Consider the following 23,381-nt stretch of genomic DNA (forward strand, 5'->3'; position numbering starts at 1 on the left):
GATGCACAAGGTGACCCAACGGAAACGCCTGTCACCGTCTTCTTCCGCCTCGTGTCAAAATGACCGTATCGTTCCTGACAAATGTTACGACGCTGGCACGATACTCGCGACGCGCCACCAAGTTGCCATCAATGATGGACGACTTCGAGGAATCTCTATATCTATTTATCTATATCTATTTATCTATGTCTATAACTAAAATGTAGGACTCAAGGTGACGGTATTTTCGAGCTGACGTTCGGAACTTCTTATTTCGAGTTTCCTTCATCTTCTCTCGATCAGAGCAAAAAAAAAAGGAAGAGAATTCACCTTCGAATTCAACGTAGACTCAAAAGAGTTTTACTAAAATTTACTATAATTTTAATAAAATTTAGTAAAACCTTGGTACGAATGTTAACCGAACTATTTTGTGCAACGTGACGCGTTTTAGCAAAGTAAATATTAAAAATCTCGGAAAAAAATTGACGTTGTGCTCCACGATTTCGAAGGTAAATTCCAGGAGAAGATTCTCTCCGTGCGGATTATCAATCGTTGAGTTACAACACACGTAAATGTTTCCCGCGCGATCCTTACGTACGCGGAACATCACTTATTATCTCAAGACGCGCATCTTCACCTTGAGCCCCCTCGATGATATCTCCGTTCCACTATGCACTGGCACTCGCGGAAACTTTTCACTCGGAGATTCGCACTGGGACACGCGCACACGAAACGAATTCTTTCTTCCACTGAACTCGGAGGAACGGAGATCTCAACGATTTCAATCATACTAGAGCTAATAACGTAATCTAAGAGTAGTAATAAAAAAGACTGCGAATACATACAGTTGGGGTACTCACCGTCCTTGGGCGGCGAGGGGCACTGGGGGTACGTCCCGATGTGGTATCCGTAGGCGTTGTGCTGGTGCATGGGCGCGAACGGATATCCGGCGAGCGATCTGGGACTGGGAAAGCCGGCGTCCGCGTGCTGCTGGTTCCCGCTGCCGGGGCCGGAGCCCTGGTGGGCCGCGAGGGAGCCGACCTGATGCGAGAATTGATGCGCGCCCGGCACGTTGTGGCCGCCCGGGTAGCCGGTACGTAGGCTCGCCGGGTTATAGAGGTTGTTGTGCTGGAGCTCGATGAAGGCGGACTTGCCGCTCTGGGAGACCGGCGTGCTCGAGGTCGTGCTGTCGCCGCCGTTGCCGCCGGGCGGTCCGGGCGTCACCGAGCCGAGGCCCGCGTGATGAAGATGCTGCTCCATGTCGGAGCCGGCGCCCCCGGTGCCGGCGCCGCCGCCACCCCCGCCGCCGCCGCCGCCACCGCCTCCGGTCGGTCCGCCGCCGCCACCGCCGCCGCCCGACATGCTGTTCGGGGTCGGGGTACTCGACGGACAGGGGTCGCCCGCCCCGAATGGGCTCCCCAGGTCCGTGAAGTTGAGCGTCGTCGTGCTGCCCGGACGCTCCACCTTAGACGCAACGTCGATGCCGCCGCCACAGCCCAGGGTCCTCGCCGCCGCTGACGACGCCCTCGCGTGCCCTCCGCCGTACGGGGCCCGAATTTTGCGACCTCACGCGTCCCCCCACGTTCTCACGTTCGAGCACACGTTCGCCCGCGAGTTGGGAACGTAGACTATCGCGACGCGTCGCCGTCGGCAGTCGTCATCGTTAACTTCTCTGGAGAACGACCGTCGTCGGCACACAGTTTGCTCGGGCTCACACCGAATTTACTCTCCTCCGGCACACTATTCTCGCGATCTCTTTCCGTCGCGCTTCTCTCCCGCGGCGAACTTCACTGCGCTGACGTCACTCTCTCTCTCTCTCTCTCTCTCTATCTCTGCAACTTCAAGGCGGTGTTTCTGTATCCGTAAAGGACTCACGCTTTTGAAGGCGCTCTTGTTTTTCAATCAGTTCGGACTTCACCACTTGTCACACTTGTCCACTTCACTGCCGCGGAGACACCGTGTGCGTTTGTTCGTATAGCGTCCCGGTCGTCTCTCCACTACGTCGTCAGCTCGTCGTCGCTCGACCTTTAAACGGAGACGCGCCGCAACGGCGTGACCAGACCGTCGGCATATCGGTCCTCCTCACTCGCGTTTGCTACCAACTGTACACCATCCGTCGACCGAGGCGAGACGGTCGTCACTCGAATTCACCAGTGTGGTGGTCCGCGACCATCCGCGGAGGAGACGAGAGACCCTCCTCCGATCCCGGTTCCGCGCACGAGCGGAGCGTCGAAAATCCAACAAGTCAGATGTCGCGGCTCCGGATGTATCCCCCGAATCAACAACACTCGCGTCTCACGTCGCCGATTTAATTGCACGTCAAATCGTATATACGCGGCACGATTCTTCCTCGCGGCGACGATATGCTTTTTACACGCGCCGTGTCGCGATTACCTGGCCGACGAGCACATATCGTGCAACGCTCGCGACGTGTACGCGGACGACGTATACCGGCTGGACGAAGAAGGTGAGGGAGGAAGAAGACGATGACCAGGGCGTAGAAGAGGAGAGAAAAGCACACACGCGCGCCTGGTTCCAAGTAACTGCAGTGCACACCGCGCGGCGCGGACCGGTATAATGATACATAATGAAGCCGGAGCCTCTCCCCGGAGCCCGGTTCACCGTTTCCGAAAGTCGCCGCGGTGGCGCTACTCGAGGCCACGCCCACCACGAGCGCCAGCCGCGCTCGCGATTGGTTGGTCGCGCCGTTCTCCCCCCTAACCGTACGTCGGATCCGCGACCGCGATTGGCGCCGCGGAGGCCATTATGGTGTCCAAGTGGGAGTTTACTCCGGGAGCAACCGCGCCCACGTACACCCGGACGCCCTCGGGGCGACCGACAACGCGGAGGTGTATCTGTATACCTGGGGAAGTCCGTTCGTTCGTCGCGCGTATTAGGTCCCAACCGATGTCGCCGGGGATATACACGGAGGAGACTGTGACGAGACATCGGCATCGGCGAGCTTACGCGTTACCGAATTTCGTCCGTTTACTCTTTTTTGGCTCGATCCACTCGCTAAATCGCGCTATCAGACTCGTTGTGACAGGAGGTGAGAGACGAGTGACATTTCAATTGTTGGACGCTTGACTTTTTGATTGTCGAGAGTTCAATTTAGATTATAGATTCGTTCGTTCGTGGATACCCTACTAAAGCTGACAGTCTCGGATACGAGCACGAGGGGAATCTAGTTTCTGAGGCGATATCTGTTTTTACAAAATTTCGTTTGTCTTACTCCATCTATTTTTAGAAATAAAAAATGTAGCATTGGCATTTACTCTGTTACGCCATCACGTAAAAACGTTTTCCGTGAAGTTTACAAGAAATTTTTCTCTTCACAAGAAATCTATCGAACTTTTTCAGATTCTTTATTTCTTAATAAAGATGAAATATACAGGGTGTTTAATAAAGATTTATGCAATCTATATATAAACAGGTAGAGCGCATTAAACTAAACAGAAAAGTCCTTTACCGTTTTTCCATTTTTGCAATAGTTAACGAGTTATTGATTACACAGGTACACAAAAAGTGGTGTTTTTTTTAATTAGGAAAAAATAAGCAATTCTGACCTTGGATTTGAATTCAGCGAGTCAAAATACATAAAGATTAATTAGTTTGATTTGTCGAACCAACCACTTTTTTGTGTGCCTGTAATCAACAACTTATTAACTATTGCGAAAATTGCAAAATGGTAAAGGACTTTTCTGTTCAGTTTAATGCGCTCTATCTGTTTATAAAGATTGCATAAATCTTTACTAAACACCTTGTATAGACGTAGTTGCATTTTTTATTTTTATTTTATTTTTTTATTTTTATATTAAAGTAGAATTATATTATTATTAACACACAAATCAGTAATTTATTTTTTAAATAAAGCGATAGTAGGAGAAGAATGTTAACTTTTCTATCGTGTTTTATTATCTTTCTATCGTATATAGGTTTAATTTTTTTTATTCTGACTTTTTTAGTTTTCTCAAAGTAATAAATATTTAAATATTTAAATTTACTTAAGTCAATGTACGTATTGCTATTGCTTCTCTTCAAATATCTAACACTTAAAAAAATATATACGGATATAATGTATGTACATATTTTTATATACGCAGCACTGAATTTGAGTTTATGGGATTAGAATTTATATGAATAGGATAATACAATTTATATGATCTCTATTAGGTAACATAAATGATTTTTCTTTGAGCATTCATTCAAGATAAGGCTTAAGATTTCAGCCGTCCTGGTTCAAATTTTAGCAAATTCTATTTTTTTAATTATCTTATTGATCGCGCGAACTTTGTCACGTTACTTTGGCAGTAAAGGACGTCTCTTGCTCCGCCCATTAATTCACCACGAAGGGCGTCTACTCTTAGCAGAAGATGGAGTGTAAGAAAGACGCGATAATTTTTTCTTCGTTTTATTGCTTCGAAGTACACACCGTTATGATTGTATCAAAATGATGAGATTAGCGATAATAAAGCGTCAGTGGATTTAGCAATAATTCCCGCTCATTAGGCTCCAAAAGATAGAATGCAACAAGTATGTGTCGATAATGTACACCATTTAAAAAATTATTTATGATCTTTTGATTTATGCTACAATTTATACATTTTATACTTGTGTGTATAAATATAAATACTTACGCATATAAATTTTTTTCATATTTGAAATTATGTAAGCATTCAATTATATAATATTTACTAGTATAATGATATTAAATGTTAAAATAATGTTATAAAAATTTTGTGTGAGAATTTTTAAAATAAAAATAATTATATCTATATGATCATTGAATACAAAGGTTATTTGTCTTGCATCTAATGTTAATTATATCAAATAATGTGGCATATATGTACATGCATATGCATGTGTGCATATATGCAACGGTAGCAATGATATGGAATAATATTTCAGCACGTGTAAAATATAAATAGTGAAGCAAATCTTGATCTCTGAATGCATCGTGAAAGTAAAGAGAGATTAGATCCTGCTTGTCGATAGTCTAATCGTACGTATTTACACATTTGTTGATTATTATATCGATACTTTGACTCAGTGTAATTAATTTAATGTAAATTGTCTTGATATCATTCCTTTGTAATTAAAATTAACCATTTTTTATCATGTGTGCCATCTGGCTGAACTCTTTACTTATGGATAACTGAGCCAATGTATACTTTGCGAAGTAATTTTTACACTATTAATTTAATTAAATTTTACAGTATTAATTGTTTTTTTTATTTTATTCATATATGATTGTTAAATATGAAACATACATAATTATAACGTGTATATACATATATATTTTAATTTATTCCGCGATATTATTAATACAAATCAAATAATGTAAAATGTAGAAACCGTGACAATTTTTTTATTAATGTTCGATTAATAAGCAGTAATTAAAGAAACGAATATAAAATTCTCTTGATAAGGATGTGAAATGATTTGTCGAAAAATTTAAAACTTTAGAAATATATATATAACACGCAACCTAGTTTAAACAAGAATTCGTTGATTGTCATAGCACAGTGACCTAGAAGACATTTCTTTCTAGAATATAATTATACTTAATCAGACGCAGAGCAAGCACAATTACTGTCTTGAGCGTGGTTATCGTCTACAATGGTATCAGTCGCTAAATTATATACTACCTATTAACATTGCGTCACGTTTCGCTGGCATACGGACAATGTTTCAATTACGCGAGGTCTCATTCTCGATACGATGAAGAACGCAACTAATTACACAATTTTATTGACAGTAAATAATCGTCTACACAAATGCCGAAAAAATGTGAATATTTTTGAAGAAATACTTATGTATGACATTCTTTTAATATAAAATAAAACTTACGCGCGCGGTATAAAATATAATTAAAGAGTTATGATTGATAGTATTTTTATATAATTTGTAGATTCTGTTTAATTGTTTTCAGCACATTAAACTACAGTCTATATAATATACCTATACATATAATGTATGCATGAGAAAAGAGAAAAGAGAAATTGTTGGAACTCAATAACATAAATTTAATAATGTGAGACTCAAGTTTATACAGACGTATATTTTGTATTTTATATATGCGACGTTTTAGATAAAGATTTTGGAGTAAAATTTTTTGCGCGCATCTACAATACATAAAAACTCTATCGCATTATTAGTGCTTTTTATACATATAATGATATTTAAATATATCTGAAGTAAATAATATATAAATAATGCTTCTCTTCTCAAAATTAAATCAAAATTAAATAAAATACAAAGAATTGCTAAACTGTTAAGGGTTATATAGCACTTTAGAAGAAATGTTTTAATTTTGAGACCAAGGTGTATCACGCACACAGAACAGATATCGATAATGGAAATTGATATTAATGACGAATTAGTCTTATCGGTGCGTGCGATGTACAAAAGTGCGTCACGCGGATACAAAACATGGAGAATGGCACGAGACTCGAATTTCCTTACGTGTCCTGAACGAAATCACTTCCCTCTTCGTAATACCGGTGTACTGATGCGCCCGCGGGAACGGCACTAGGCCAAAAGAGCGTGGCACGCTCTTATGGCGCGAAATTACATTGGGGGCTAATTGCATGGCGGCGGTAGCGCAAACACGTGTCATCAGTCGACCGCCACCACCATCAGCACTACCACTACCACCATCGGCTGCGCCCATCACCATGCGATGCCTATGGTGGATAGCTGCGTGGCCGGTTGTGTACGGTGAATTACGTAATTGAGGTAAATAGCGGCTATCCAGAGTGCGGGGAACTGTGCTAAATAAAATGCCATTCAATTAGACGACGAGAGGACCGCGCGTAGCGTCGGCGGTACCCGATGTTGTTCCCTCCGCTTCGACGGGTATTTCCTAAAGCAGATGGTTCATTGTCGCTCAAAGTCGCGCGATTTAAATGCATGTATGCGTCTAGACCTTTGACGAAATAATTAACTTTAATCGATAACATTATGTTACTCCGCTTATGTACGTGTTACGTAATTCACGATACAATTTAGGAATTTAGATTTATTCTTTTTGTTATGCGAAAAATTTATTTAAAGAATTTTTATTAATTGTTTTACTTAAAAATTATTTACGATAAAATACAGTTACATCCAGGTTTGTCAATATTGAAAATGCGTTTTAGTGAAAGTGAAATAAAAAATTTCCGTTTCACATAATAAGACATGTAGATCTATAATAAATACGTAAAAACGGTAACGTATAAAAACCAACTAAATAAATATTCTGCCTTGCTGTCGCGTATTTATCACACAGCGTAGCGTCAAAAGTGAGAAACCGTTTCTCGCACAGTACGAGAAGAGCTCGTAATTCGAGTAGTTTTATGCACGGGAAAAAAATGGGTAATGCCAGCGCGATGTGGAAACGTATGGACAAATTGCGGCGCAAAGTGGCATTTTGATTTCTCGTTGCCCCGTCGTTTCCCTGTCAAATCAAAGGGACGTAAAAATATCTCGCAGATTATAGTGCTAAGTGGCACTTTTATCACTCGTTGTAATTGCGCATGCATCCCGCGAGAACTTTCTCCCGCTCGCTCTCGTAGTTTCGCAGATTCCGTGACCGCCGATCGGTGCAGCGTTTGCCGCACTTCGGTTGTTTCCTTTCCTTTTTCTTTCCTCCCGTATGTCAGTTAATGACAGAGCTTGAATACTTGTCACGCTTAAATACGCGAGTATCCCGAAACGCCGAGACGTAAGTATTCAGAATGAAAGAGACTAAGGAGCTTTCTTTCACGTATTGACGCGATAATCTACATTTCTCTCGTATCTGTTCCAAGCGACATGCGTTTTTGTCACGTACGTCTTTTACTATTAAATTTGTGACATCTTGCCACAAAATTTAGCAATATATTTCTCAAAGGTAAAAATAAAAAATTTCAAAATAGGGATTTACGTCCCCATATATTTCGCGACTGAAGGAATACTATACCGATAACGTAGTACATGCATTCTGCGAATACTCTCATTGCCTCGTCCATTACCGGGCGTTGTACAATTTAATCTTTTTATGCACGATTGAATCGCATTGCGCTTTGCTCGCATGCATCATGCATTTTCCATTACGTGCGCCTAACAGCGGCGCGTAATATCCACGCGGTCGACGCTTAAGGTTGCGCGCGCGTATCTACGCCGCACGAAGCGTAGAAGGAAAGAAAATAAAAAATAACGGAGAAGGAGGAATTGACGGAGGGGGCGAGAGTAGCAGGTCTTCGAGAGTTTCTCGATGCCCGGAGCAGTGACAAGCTCGGATCATAATTTTCGTACTTTACTGCCCGGCAGTAAAAGCCGAAGCCGGAGTATAAGGTGGGCGTCGCCCGCAAACATTGTGTTTGACCGTGTTCTACATGGTATTATCGTCCGCTCTAACGTCCGAAAACATTTCTCTATTTTTAGCACGGGCCACGAAATCTATACCTACCGCGCCTCTGCCGCTTCACTGGAAACACTTTAACAGGTCGTCGCGGAAGTGTCTCTATTAATCTAATATCCGCCGAGCATCGATGATTTTGGGTGACGCGAGGGTTTCCGAAACCACCCTGCGTACACGCATATCCCGTTTATGCAGGCTCGAAATTACAGATCAGGCGGGATCGCAGAAATGTACTCCTCGTTAAGGTTTCAGTGGTATTGAATTTAATGATACGGTAGTTGAAGGAAATGTAGAACATCCGAGCGAGAGAAGCAACTGAGAAACCGTCATTCAAGAAAATGTAGCGAGAAGGAATCGCACCAAAGAAATCGCGACGACGATCGTTATCAGTGTCTTCTAAAAAATTATGATTTAAAAGAATTCACTCTACATGCTGGTCTTGGGAGATATTGCTTACAAAGTTAAAAAATGAACACAGACGTTAGCAATGCACAAAAATCTATTTTTAGATTCGAATTAATTTTTGCTATACAGAGAGAAAGATTTCTTTAGATTTTATATTTAATAAACAGTTTTGTTCAACTTAACTGTTTCAAAGGACAGATTTCTTTGTTTTTAATAGATTTTATACATTTCATTTAGATTTAATGAAATTTATTAAAAATAAAGAAATATATGCTTTGGAATAGTCGAACAAAACTGTTTATTAAATCTAAAGGCATCTTTCTCTTTGTGTATTGACATAAATTTAACAATTTTATGGGATGTATCATTTGTGTGATATCTTTTCAGTGAATAATTATATAATTTTTTATTATAATAAGAGATGACTATTAGATATTTGTGAAACTTGATATCAGAATTAATTATCTTAAATTAAAAATCGTACGTCCTGAGAAAAGTGCATCACGCAGCAGCGGCTCGAAATACGACGCTAGAAAGGCGGGAGAGGCAGCGGAATCATGAGTCTCACGGTGAGTCGTTCGATCGGTACTCACGAGAGTCAAAAGCCTTCGAGGAGTCGGCGACTTACGAGGCGAACGAGGACGAGCCGTCGTTCGAACAAAGAGACTTTCACGAGTGCCCCTGAGAAGGAAGAAAAAGACACTGAGGGGGAGGAGGTGGATGTGCAAAGGGGAGAGCGAAGAGCCACGACGAGAAAAACGAGAGGGCGAGGACGCGGCTCCTTCAGGACGGATGAATGGGGCTACTAGCGATGTGGTGCGAGGGATGCCCTGGAGAAGTCGAATTGCCCGCCATTGTGGCGGAATTGATTATCGTATACCAGAGAGGATTCGGAATAAGATACCGAATAATGACAAGACTATGAATGCAACTGGAAGTTGCGTATGTCAAAGAGAATTTGGACATTATTATAACAACAAAATGTATCGTGATTCAATTGCGAAACTAAATTTACAATCTTAATTAACTGCAATTATTTTTCTCAGATGGTTTGCGGATTTAAAAAAAAGAGAATTTTAGAATATTATTTTCTGCGTCATAAAAAGATTATTAGATTATTATAAATGACTTTTAGATCTGTTTCCTGATATATGATACAAAATATTAAAATACTAACTCTTTAATTCTATTCATGTATTTATTACATTTATTTCTTAAGTTGATGAAAATTATTTTATATATTTTTTTATAATAAATTGACACGCTAAAAATTAATTTAATTAAATTTACAATAATTGATGAAAATATTTAATTAAAATATAATTAATAATTATTATATATACGACCGTAAAGTGTATAACAACTTCAGTCATGGCGGATTTTAGTGCTCAAATAAATATTTCAAGTGTGATTTTATACATTTTTTTAAATTGCGCGTTGCACATAAAATATAAAAACTAGAAAGTACATTTAATTTAAAAGACTATTTTTAAATTTAAAATAAATTATAAATCCAATTCTACAGTTCAAATTTCTCTTATCGTCGTAAAAGGACCGAGTGTTGTCGTATTAGGATCTGACCAATGATAGCCGACACTTTAATTTCTGAAAAGCGCTAGGTAGCTAATTCTTGACAACACGGAGAAATCCTCGAATCGGTCAGAAAACAGACATCCAAAGTGTCGCCCGACCGAGCCACTACTACTCGTACAATCGCACCCTGCAATTAAATACGACCCTTTTTTCCCATTTCATTCTCTTACTATTTCCGTATATCGTGCATCTTTTTCTTCAACGTGCAGAGACGAGAAGGAAAAACTGTCTTTCAAGGTGGTTGCCCTTGCGTGAATGAATGCCCGAAACAAAAGAACGCCGCGATGTACGCGAGAAGGGGGAGGGGGACGTGGAGGATGCGACCGCGAAGGGTGTGGCGAGTTCTACTGAGAGCTCTTTTCAATGAGAGACTACGAACACCGGCGGATGTTCGGTCTTTTCAGTTTTGATCGAACGACATTCTTACGTGGGAAGCTCTGCTTGCTCTCTAATGCTTATACGTGTCGCAATACCGTATGAGTAATTATTTATGTGCAGTACACATTTCCATAGTAAATATACCGTAATTGTTTCGGCAAATGCTGGTGACAGGAAGCTGTATACATTTAACTACAAAATATGACGTTTATTATGTATTAGCAAGTGGTTTATTATGAAGCTAATGAATAAAACATATAATGAAGTGCAGTTTATTATTTGTCGTAAGACTATGTGACTTAACTGGTAAGAGCTTTAAAGAGACTGAAGTAATACGTACGTCGAACACACACGTTAACACATAAATTAGAAACTCTAACATGTTATTAAAAAATAATACGTTAATACTTGCTATTACGCTTAATTCCGGAGATAAATGGCGTACACAGAAGTGACTGACTTTTCCTATTCGCTAAGGTGTGAAACGGAAAGGACTTCTTTTATCACGCATTATGGATTTTTTTCACGCGACAGCAATCATGAGAAAGGGAAATTCTACCGCTCCAACGGGACTTCGAGGTATAATTGTCTGAGGGTAGTGAGCCGCGTAAAAAGGGTAAAAGTTTTGTAATGAAGAAGACAGCAATTTGCACGCGTGAAAAATATAACAGAAGGGTTCGGAGTGGCAGCAAAAAACGCAACAGTCGCGTGCAATCCCGCAGTGCGATTGCGCGACATTCTCAGGAACATCTTCCTCGTGCAATGACGATAAAAAAAAGTTTCCCTTTTTTTCACGAAGTGACTCCTCGGAAAAATACTTCCCCTAAATTATATGAGAAAAGAAAATTGAATAAAAAAAAGAGCGAAAAAAGAAAGCCAACGCGTTTATATTCAAGTATAAAATGTTTTATTATCTTATCAAAAAAATCTCATAATATATCAAATAATTTTAATTGTGTGTGTGTGTGTGTGTGTGTGATAGATAGGTAGATAGTAATGAATAAATATAAAATATATAAAGACAAAATAATTCTTTGTAGCTACAATTGATTATATAATTATTTAAACACATACACACACGTGCGCGCAAATTAAATCTTCTAATTGCGTAATAAAAATGTATAAAAAGCAATTTTTAAAAAATGAGAAGAACCATTAAATTAAAATTAAAATTAAAATTTAAAAAAATGTATATTTAAATATAAATTCAAAAAACGTATTCTTTTACATACGCTAATTATTTAATATAAGTAAATTATATTTTGAATATACCAAGTTCAATTTAATGCACCAAATTAAGTGCTCTTTTTGCGCTCCAACCACTTCGACGGCAAATATTTTATAGCCATAGAAGAGTCAGAAATTGTTTGTGTTGACTCGTTTATTACAAAAAATAGCTGATATCACTACCAGGAGTAGGGGGAGTAGATGTGTTTCTCATTCTCTTTCTTATACCTAATCGAATCTCACGAGTATTCGCAATTTCTGCGACTTTCCACAAAGGCCTCGCTTGCACGCACGCCATTGCGAATGTATGCGACGAACACCTGGAGTTCTCAAACGATCGTGATGGACTGTTGATAAAAGGAGCTTAGTGTTCGCACGAAGGGTACGTGGGTGGAATTGAGCGAGAAACTCTGGACGAAGAGCTCCCCAGTTTCTTGCAAAAGGGGTGGCTCACGATCACCTTCGAGGTGTATGAATGATGAGAGAGAAAGGAGACCGAGGAGGCGGGCGAAATCATTGGCGGACATAACATAAAGTGAGAAATAAAAGTCAGTCTTTCTCTCATATGAAAGGACATCGGATAGAAAGAGAAAAAAATATTAGAAAATGCAGGAAATAATATGTAATTATATCCTAAGCTTGAAGAACACGGATTTATAATTTCTTCATGATAAAGCAGTGATAATTAACATTCCGCTATAGCTATCTTTATTAAAGTTATAATAATATTATAAATCCTTGATTTATTCATATATTTCCTTGATTTATATATATATACATATACCTTTTTAACAAAAAAGTCGAAAAATGAAGTTGCCATCCAAACAACTTTTCATAACTTCATTGCATCCAAGTGTCCAGAGGAAATTTTCCTAGTGGCATTTTACTGTGGTCGGCAGGACCATCGGCGGAACGTTGAGACGAAGAGCGGGCGACGGGCGTCATGCAAAAGAATAACTGAGGGGTGGAGGGAAGGGGGAGGGGGAGGGGAGGGGGAGGGAGAGAGAGAGAGAGAGAGAGAGAGAGAGAGAGAGAGAGAGAGAGAGAGAGAGAGAGAGAGAGAGAGAGAGAGAGAGAGAGAGAGAGAATATCCGCGAGTGTGCGCGAAGGAGTTGGAGAGCTGCGGGAAAAGGAGAGCGCAGGCACGAGAAAAAGAAGGTTTACTTAGGAGCGAGGAGAGCGCAAAGGAGAAGCGCATGGGAGTAGCGAGAGAGAACGTCAGCTGGCCGCGTTCTCGCGTGACGACGCTCCGAACCGCCGCACCGCGGCCAGCTCGGTTTCCCCCGTGGCGGCGGCGGCGGGAAGACCCGCCTCGTATCTCTGTCCCTCATTACTATTCTATGTGTCGTAGTAGACGACGAGGGCCGTCGTCGCGCATCAGGCCCAGTCTATAGACAACAAGAGAGAAGCGGGCAGTGTGCGTGCGTGCGTGCGTGCCTGCACCGTGCCGTGTGCTGTGCGTGCACGGGCGCACGCGCACGTTCGCGTCTCGACAATCTCCCCCCCCTCCCCCTTTTTTGTATTTTTTCCTTGCCTCTCTCTCTCTCTCTCTCTCTGTCTCTCCTTCGCTCCTTCCCACTCTTTCCTCGTCCCTCTCGTTCCCACCCTTTGTTTTTATTCGCACCCCTGCTCCGCCAGAATGCCAGGGTGCGTGTCTGCGAAGAGCAGCTCTAGCCACGCTAGCCCGCAGCGCTCGATGTCAACTCGTTGCCATGCATCTGCCTAGCCCGGCTGTCACGCTATCGGTGAGCCTGAGAGAGCGAGAATCGAATCAATCTTGCTCGAATGGTGGCGCGGCGGCGATGAGGGCGAACGGGTTCCACGAGTGAACCGTCGTCGAAACGTCTTTTGCGAGAGCCCCGTCGATGCCCACTTGAGATTTTTTCTCGATTGACCGTTACAAGTGGAATCGAAGGGCTCGCGAAGCGACTACGAGCCATAACTTGCTGAAGTATCATGATGCGTACTCTAACTGTCGTCGTTACGATATCTTATCTTCTATAATCTATAGTAAGTTCTCTCTCGATTTTTAAATCAAATCTAATTCTATGATAAACTCTAGCAAAGTTGCATGTATTACTTTGAGGGTAATGCTTTAAACATGACCGCGTATACTTTACGGTCGTTTGGGTTATTTGAGTGAAAAAGACAGACAGAAGATGCAAAAGAAACGATAACGTAACGGATGCACTTTTTTGTTTACATTTTCCTTAACGGCTGCGCGTGACAAGATCACTCTTTACATTGCAAATATTGAACAATTCAGCGTGAAGAATTATCGCAAGAACGTCTAGCTTTTTTTCTCTATGAAAAGACCATCAACTTGTTGCGGTGTATTCGTTTTGCCGACGGCTAACACGCCACGGTCAAGGAATATACTATCTTATCGTAAAAAAGAAGACGGTAGACAAAGACAATGCAAAGATAAAAAGTAAAGTCGGCTGTAAAAATTTCTGAACAATACTTTATGAAAAATATTATAAGCTGCACATCATACACACATACTGTATGTATTTCATAAAAATTGCGATTTTTTATCACCATATGAAAATAAAAAGGTATATATCATTTATCGGTACAGTGTTATTGTTTCATCCATTCTCATTTTTTTTTTGTTTCTGTCAGATTCGTTATACTTATACGCTTGCAGAAACATGATTAATTATGATTGATATTAATTAGTAGAATAAGATAATTGCATGGCACTTGTGACACGACGCATTTTATCATTACATATCGCTATACAAGAAGTATGAATATAATGTGGAAGAACTACAGACTTTCAGGAACTATTATGCAAATCTTTCAAATTATTAGCATAGCAAACAAAATCTTGAAAGAGGAAAATTGCGGACAATACATAAACATCGAATTTATATTACGTAGTCAATAAATATTAAATAAGGGCTTAATGTGCACGCAATTATTCTGTATTACTCCGTGTTTTCGATTCGAAAGTGATAAGCGAATTATACTTAAAATAACAAAATATTTGAAATGCAATCATAATTGACGCATTCGAATCTCTCGTTAAATAAGTCATGATTGCCCGTGTATATAGATATAGAAATAATTTATAATATCCATTATGTGATTGCATTATATTCGCTCCTATTTAAAAATCCTTTAATGTGACTCTCTTTTCGAAGAAAAAAGAATGCGAGAATTTGTCGAGGTGAATTGCAGGGTTAAAAAGGTAGAGGGTTAATGCCGTCATCTTTAACCAGAATTGACACGGCACTCATCCCCCTCGCAGCGTAATTGGCCCCTTTGCTTTCTAGCTTGGTGCCAGAAGGGATTTCTAGGAGTCAGTGGGCAAATCCTATTTCGGCGGCGTTTATATTCGACAGAGAACCCTGGGGGCCAGTGTTTATTGCTGATCTAATAAAAGTCCCTCGCTTGTCGATTGTCATAAACGTGAGTGTACGTCGTTATATGGCGCTCCATAATTGCCACAATAAATTTGCGCAATCACCGTCAACGTCAGTTATATTATCGCCGCGTATTGTTTTAGGAAGCCGACATATAAACCGACGGCTTTATCTGAAAATGTCTAGTTTACTTACTTATTAAAATAGTGTTTATTTTACACATTCTATTATTTTATTTTTAATATATTGCGAGAATAAATTTATTAATTAGATTAGAATTATTAATCTGCCATTTAAGAAGTATAATCCTACATTAAAATTATATTATATACTATGTATTACTATTATGTACAATATAATATAATACTCATATCAGTTATTATTTATAGCTTAAACGAACCATAATTAGACACTTGATTAATCGATCCATATCTTACTATTTTACGTAACTCTTAATCGATGCGCGAAGATATAGTTGAGATTTACCGTAGACGAACGGCAGGCGCCAAGGTAGATACGCCAAGAGAACAAAGAAGAATCAGTCGGAAGAGACAGAAACGGAGTCGATGAGAGGGTAGCCGAAATAATTAGCGGGAGGCATCGGGAAGGTCGGGCGGAAGGTCGTGGCCAGAAAGCGGCGTGGGGAGTCCTGTAATCTTAGGGAAGTCACGGGTCAGCTATGTGTGCTTTTGCCTGGTTTTTGCTGGTGAATATTACCGCGCGCAATTAGCCGCGGCTCATTAGTTACTGTCCAATCAATCAAGGCGCTCGACGGAAGAGACTTCCTTGTATAACTCGTCAGTTTTACAGAAAGCGGCATTTTCGAGCACGGTACTTCTCAAAGTTGCTTTCTATGCGTCACCAACCACGTCGAATAAAATTTTGCAACGAGAGAAAAAAAACTTGGTGCGAGATAACATTTACAAAATGACTCTTTTGTTACTACATATGCTTTTTGTATAAAAACGGAAAAGAGTTGACGCTTTGATGGCGAAATAGATAAACCCTTCCGCGCTATAATTTTTTAAATGTATAGAATTAGATTCTGATTAATTACAAGGCATCGGCTTCGATTCACCTAATTTCCGAGAAGGATTCGATTGAGGTCAAAGACCAGACCGCGGTGGCTCTTAATATCGGTAGCTTTACTTTCTACACGAGTTACTGTAAATAAAAAGCATCAGTATTATTTGCGCGCTAAGCAAACAAAATTACGACAAATGTAATATCAAAACTCTTTGTTATATAAAATACACGATAGTAATTATGTTGCACCGTGTATGTAACGAGAGTTTGACAATATTTTTTTACGTGTGTTTTTTAAATTAGCAGTATGAAGTCACGTTCAAGAAACACGAGTAGATCATACGCGAATTTACTGTAATCCACGGCATCCATCTTCCTCAACTTTCTGGTTGACCCTTTCCACGGGAGTTTAAATGAAACTCAGGTAATCTGCCCGGGTGCTCGGGCTCCGTAGGTTCATTAGTCAGGAGACTAAACGCTGTTGCCCCACTCTTGCTAAGTAAGCTGTAAGGTCTCTAGGGACGAACCGGAAAGTCGAGCGTCCCTCGTAACGATGCGTTCGATCGATTGTTACTGCATGATCTTGCACAATTCGCTATTTCGCCGTTGCGAGCTTCGATTCTCACCTGACGATAAATTGGCCACTTAAAAATCCATTAATTATAACTAGAACCGCGTGAATAGAATTTCGGGCCGAGTGACTTCCGAACAGGTTGCTCATTCATAAACATGTCAGATTTATGAATATTTTTTCCAGTCCCTTAGGTATCTTATGTTTTTTTTTCTCTGGGATTAAACAACTACTATTTTCACAGTTTATATTTGACGCTATTATTTAATCATTTATTTTATTATTAATATTGTAAAATTAATACAAAAATCGAGTACGCAAATTGTAATTCGTTTGCAATTGTCAAGGAAATCCAGAAAAAGATGAATCCTCCGTCCTAATGATCGCATCAGCGTAAAGATATTTGACGCAAAAAAAAAAAGAACGCAAACATGAATCAAATCCTCGCACGAATCACGAGACGGTCGCGAGTCCGCTCTCGATCCGCCGAGAAAAATTTTTTGTTCCCCGGCAGTAGGATGATTTAGACGGTGCTGGTGAGTGGCGCCAGGGGAAGGATTGAGGGCGCTCTCCGGGACTTCTTTCTGGGCCTGATTGCGTAGCCGTAGAAGCGTAGCTCGGTCCGCAGCTCTCCGAGGGTTTGGGAGAACGGGGCCGGGGGACGGGAGGGAGGGGGGGGGGAAGAGACAAGGTGAGATAGAAGAAGAACTTCCAGGGCACAGAGGCACTGGCGCCGCGCGCGGCAGCCTCAAAGGGATCCTCCGCACGCCCATCTGTCTCCGCTCCGCCCCTATTCCCGCGCACCATATACATCATGTACGACCGCGACGTACCCACACGACCACCGGGATCCCGACATCGTGTCAGGCCACGTCACACATCACCGCCGCTGCGCGAGTGTCCCCTCGAGGGGTTGCTTTGCTCCGCGCCCTCCACGCGCTGCTACCTTTGTACCCTACCGGTTTGATCATGCCCTTCCGCGCATTGTAGATGGGCAGAGTTGCGATGGTAGCACCGTCAGACGTGTTATCATCACACTCGGTAACCTCACAGTGCCAGCTAAGTTCATTCGGTAACATTTAAGTCGACGATTATATTACTCTCAAGCCAGACATAAATCGGATTTAACGAACGTCTCGTTAAATCGAATCTGTTTACAATTAAAGCTTAATTTCAATTAATTCAAACAATTACAAATTTTCAAGTAGTTTGTCTCGTTATTGCGTTATGTAAAACGAGATTTTTAACATTGAATTAACTTTGCAGTGTCGTACATCGCGTTGGCTTTGCGCGAAAATGTGGTAATGAGATGATGGTTTTAAACTGCCTGTGATATACATATATTTACGATGTAATATATGGGCGAAAACTAATAGAAGTAAATTTTTTAAACATTAATGCCTTTTTACGTATGAGTTTTCGACATGAACTGTAACTATGCGGTGCTGATGTTTATAATGCGAATATAATTACTCAATTTATCTTATAACATCGTTTAAACGTCTAGACCCTATGTAATCCTAATTATACTAGAAACTTGCTACGCGGTAATCAATGTACTTAATTACAGGAACACTCTTACGCGCAATTCGCGTGTATCATATAATCAGACGGTGTGCTGACTTCTCATCATATGATTGATTATAGTATAACTGCAAAAGATTTAACTTTTTGCGCTTCTATGCAGTTTCATGAGGCTCACATAATCAAGAAATTAAAAATGTTAATTTTGTTCAGACTTGAATAATTTGGTTATTTTTATCGAGACGATTTTATGAGTCGGATATAACATATATTACATATATTATATGTGTAATAAAGTATTTAAAAAAATTCGAACTAAAAGAGACGAACCTAAAGACAGTTCGAATATTTTCTTTTTTAATTACATGATACAAGAGCATATCCATTTCTCAGCATCAGTCACACTGCAATAAGTTCTCCTTTAAATGAATGCGACTTCAAGGTCGCATGATTCAGTCTATCTGGATTATTTTTTAATCGCGGGCGCTCTGTCTACAATAAAAACCGCCGACCTATAGAATTAACGAGCCTAAGTGTATCCAACGAGGATTAGCGATCCGTCGATGGCAAGCGAAGGGTGGCCATGGACGAGACACGAGAGAACACGACGCCCACGGCTACGAGAGTCGCTTTACTAAGAAGTAGAGGGCTCGGATATAGCGCCAAGAATTTCCCGCGAGGCTCGCGTGTTCCGGATTTCAGGATGGGGGCCCCCGTGCATCCTCGAGCATCCTCGATCTCCTTCAGAAGAAGATTCCTTTGGGGAGGGTTGACTAAGCGGGCTAGGATACATCCAGGATCACGCGAACCCCCTCCGGCACTAAACCGGCCGGCACGGAAACATCAGGCCGCAGATCTTTTGCGCTCGAGTTACGAGCGATCGAGAACACGGGGCCCCGTTGTTGATGTCGTAGCGCACCAGTGCATATATAATAAATTAAAAAGATGTCTAATGTGGCACTTTATTTTTATTGTGCAGTTAAAAATTAGGCTTTTTAATATAACATTTACTATTTGTCAATATATATATTTTTGGAATACAATTATATTACTCCGTAAGATTTAATTTCATTCTAATAATAAAAAATTAAAGCTTTTTGTACATAATATCTATCTAAATCTGCACAGGATTTGTGGCGTGTCGGTCACATAGTGCCTACCTGAATGAACGATCTAACTTTCGGCGCACAGGTAGCTGTGCACGGGAACCGTCAAACGTTGTCATAAACTGCCGCGAAGAAAAGCATCGCACGGCATATAATGAGGGCGCGAGACAACCGAGTCCCTTGACGAGCGAGTAACCGACCCCTGGAGATAGGATCGCGGGTGCCGCGTGATGATCCCGAATGGATTTAGCACCCAATAAAAATGTGTAAATATTTGATGCAAAAAACGTGCCTCCCCTCTCCGGAGGCCATCTCGATCCGGGGCCACCCTTGACGGGGTCTGAGCCATCACCGCATTGGGTCAACCAGTCCCCGATTCTTCGCGGCGGCCTATCTTTGTAGTCCGACCTACCCTCGTTTGTGAAACAAGCCGGCTTACAGGTACGCGAGACAAAGACCCCGTGTAGCTCGGTGATGGGTATTTAGGGATTCGGTTATAATTGCTTTCGAGGTTTCCAAACCGGTGATATCCCATGTTCGAGTCCGCTCCACGCCGCTGTCCACGCGGCTTCGTTACGCTTGTTCGGCAAAGATGAATCGTTGTGACCAAATAGAAGATACACCAAAAGACTGTCACGACATATGATGAAGAAAGAAGCTCGCGGATATCGTATTGAATGCTATTTTCATCACCTAAGATTTATTAATATTTATTTCTAGCGTGTAATTTTTGTTAGTAAAAAAGTTCTTGTATTATTACATAATTAACTCATTCATGTGAGATGGTATGATTCTACAGATATAACATTTGATTTTTGATGCTTTCTATTCTTTACTTTTTGTCTTTTATTTTTGAATTATGTTTAGTATTCAAATAAAAGAACTGCTGTCACATAACCCTATTAATATACAGATATTTATAAGGAAGAAACTTTCCTATCACAGAAATTGTGAAAATTATAAGAATTCTTATGGATTACAGTCAAATAACTCAAATGTAATATTTTTAGAAGCAATTTGTTTTATTAAAAACTTTTGATTGCAATAATACAGATGATTGATATCGTTGCTTAAAATTTCATTAAGTTAAAATTTTTTGGTCACAGTCGATTTATTTTAAAAGTAGTCAAGCATTACAAACTAGCTTAATTTTCATAGTCCGGCTTTACCTCTTATGAAACGCGTACCTTGTTTCCTCTTACGAGCGCCAGGCGCCAACGTTTCACGCCTCCTCAACGGCCGTCGTTTATCTTTTTTCATTCTTTCAGCCGTATAACCATGATCGCCTATTCTTTGTAGTTCGGTGATCATTGTTGTACTTCTCTTTATAAAACGATTGCAAAAAGAATTGAAGTATAAAAATAATTTTTTGATTATTTAAAGTCACATTTTTGTAAAAATCAATAAATAAAAAAAAACTAAATGGTAATAAATAAGTATTAATAAGTATAAATATTCTTGTTAAGCACGTGAAATATTTTACTCATTGTCAGACTTTTGTTAGTGTTAATTCCAAGTCGACTAATATTTATTATCTTATTGTTTCGACATACATTTATATGTTAAAATACGTTAAAATAAATATGTTTGGCTTTATGAAACGATACATGTTTAGTGTTGGCGTTAAAATATGTACCTATCTTGAAACCGACCGCCTAAAGTATTGGATACTATGTTAATAAAAATATCGCGCGCTGGCGAAACAAATTATCTTTCTTAATATATAGCTTCGCATTGGTTTACTGTCTTCGCTTGCGTTGTCCCTTTCTCTCCCGTTTGGTACTCGTTCGAGTCGACTCTCTTTCTCTCTCTTTCTCTCTCTTTCCTCACCTATCTGCTTCGGTGTGTGCAAGTCATTCCAGAATAATTTATAACCCAGAGGATCAGCTAAACGGACCGACTAACTTAACTAAATGCCGTGCTAATTTCATTTAACGCCCGTGCCTATGTCTCTACGCTGGCTATAGGGAGTTGTTTATCGAGTGGTCCGCGTACCTGTGTGGGCTCAGTCACCTCCTTTGCATTGACTGTCATTTACGTTTTGATCAGTAGTTTTGCGTAAGTATCATGTGTAACAGTTACCTTGCTTTTATCTTTTTTTTCAACACGTTACATTAACTTTTCTTACATAATTGAACATTTGCATCCTGTGACATTCGACATATATAACAATCACATTTAAATATTTTACACATTTAATTAAAATCTTTTATTTTAATGCCACTTAAAAAAAAATTAGTTTTAATGATAAAGTCGGCAATCGCCTATCACCTATTTGCTTATTTAGTAAAGTGCTTCAAAACAATGAACTTTACTCTTTAATACCCATTTGACTAAAAAAACACACCGTTAGCGTGAAGATAGTACTCTCGAGGTCTACAATCTCTTCATTTCTTTTTGGGCGGGTCTTTTGCGGAGACTTAGTGCCACTTCTCACGTGAAGCGGGAGGAAAAAAGGCGCAGCCGATAGTTTCTTTCGCTACAGCAATGAAAACCGATTCAATGGCCTCGTTAATGTATAGTTTTATCGATTTGGGCCGAGCATAAATTCCGTAAGATGATGTTATTTTCTTTTTCTTTTCAAAGAAACATCACAGAAACATGCGATTTGACACCTAGATGCGCTTCGGAAAATTACGACACTACCTCCCAAAGAGAGTCAGCGATATTAAGAGATTAGTTTGACTACCGCTCTATTCTCCTAAAGAATTTATGAATCGATTAATAGGGCGATTACTTTAACGATAATGACATGTGTTTAGAAAACATGGATATTTTGGCGTTTTATGATTTCTTCCTAATCAGGGACGATTTATTATTCCAGAAGAAAAGTTAAAGTGATGGAACAAGAAGAAAATTTGTGACTATAATTTAATCTTTATAATTTAAACATAAAACAATTATTTTAGGTAAAAATGAAAAATAATGTTTGACCAAAAATTGAACAAGCTTATAGCTTTCTGAGTAGTAGTTTAAATTGAATCCGAAGAAAGACGAACTTTCTCACTGAAAATTCGAAATTGATGGCATAAATCGACAGTAAACTCTAAGAGGATCCCAACGTTAAATTGCCCCACCGCCCTCTTCGAAATAATCACTCTTGAGAAAAGGGGCCGACTTTCGAAGATTCTTCCTTTTTTTCCCCTCGAAGGAAACGTCATCTTCGGAGCCGTTTCCTGTCGACGGCTAAGGCGCCGCGTTGCTTTCTTCCATTCATGTTTTTCACGGGACGATTAATTGCCAACGCTTGATAATATCAGTACGGTAGCGTCCTTTTGACGCTACTCATTCTCAAGGCTGTCTCTAGAGTTAAAAACCGGCTGCAAAGAAGGAATAAGAAAATTGGAAGAAAAATTTTTTTGAAATTCTTTTAATCTTTTACGAAAAGAATGTTAATATTAAAAAATTACCGTATTATTTCTAGAATAAAAATATTTTTCGTCTTATAATATTTATATATATGTTATATATATGCTTGTTAATTTTATAAAATATTATATATTCTTATGGCTTGCACATATAATTGCCACGAACGTTATTTGACTATCTGAAGGCGTTTCTGATAGACTATAGTTCTATAAATATTATTCGATTATTATTAGGTTTATAATATTCACATATCGGGTATCATAGGGAAAGAGAAAAGGGTGTATTCACATTTCAGTAAAAGTATAAACGGCAAGTACTGACAGTAAGAGAAGATCGACTGTACCAACAGTAGCAGAGATATCTTTCGACTCTGTTGCAACTAACTGAGAAGGCTTTATCTCAGCGAGGTGGATAAAGAACGGTTATTGCTTCTTTTCCTTTTTCCC

The 23,381-nt window shown here is 40.0% G+C and overlaps 1 protein-coding gene and 1 long non-coding RNA gene across 6 annotated transcripts in view; one reads left to right on the forward strand and one right to left on the reverse strand.

Moving 5' to 3' along the window:
• Nucleotides 1-2,570, reverse strand: part of LOC105837227 (homeotic protein distal-less) — an 85,724-nt gene extending 83,154 nt beyond the window's left edge. The window contains exon 1 of one of the 5 annotated variants that reach the window (XM_028189098.2): nt 840-2,569. In XM_028189098.2, coding sequence (XP_028044899.2) covers nt 840-1,341 — 502 coding nt within the window. In that variant the 5' untranslated portion in view covers nt 1,342-2,569. Of the gene's footprint in view, nt 1-824 lie in introns of all 5 variants that reach the window. The other 4 variants (XM_012681811.3, XM_028189101.2, XM_028189100.2 and 1 more) reach the window with 4 other exon arrangements.
• Nucleotides 1-23,381, forward strand: part of LOC105831524 — a 221,029-nt gene that overhangs the window by 191,361 nt on the left and 6,287 nt on the right. The gene's annotated exons all lie outside the window — the stretch shown is intronic.

Source organism: Monomorium pharaonis, chromosome 4 (genome assembly GCF_013373865.1).
Source record: "Monomorium pharaonis isolate MP-MQ-018 chromosome 4, ASM1337386v2, whole genome shotgun sequence".
Classification (NCBI taxonomy): domain Eukaryota; kingdom Metazoa; phylum Arthropoda; class Insecta; order Hymenoptera; family Formicidae; genus Monomorium; species Monomorium pharaonis.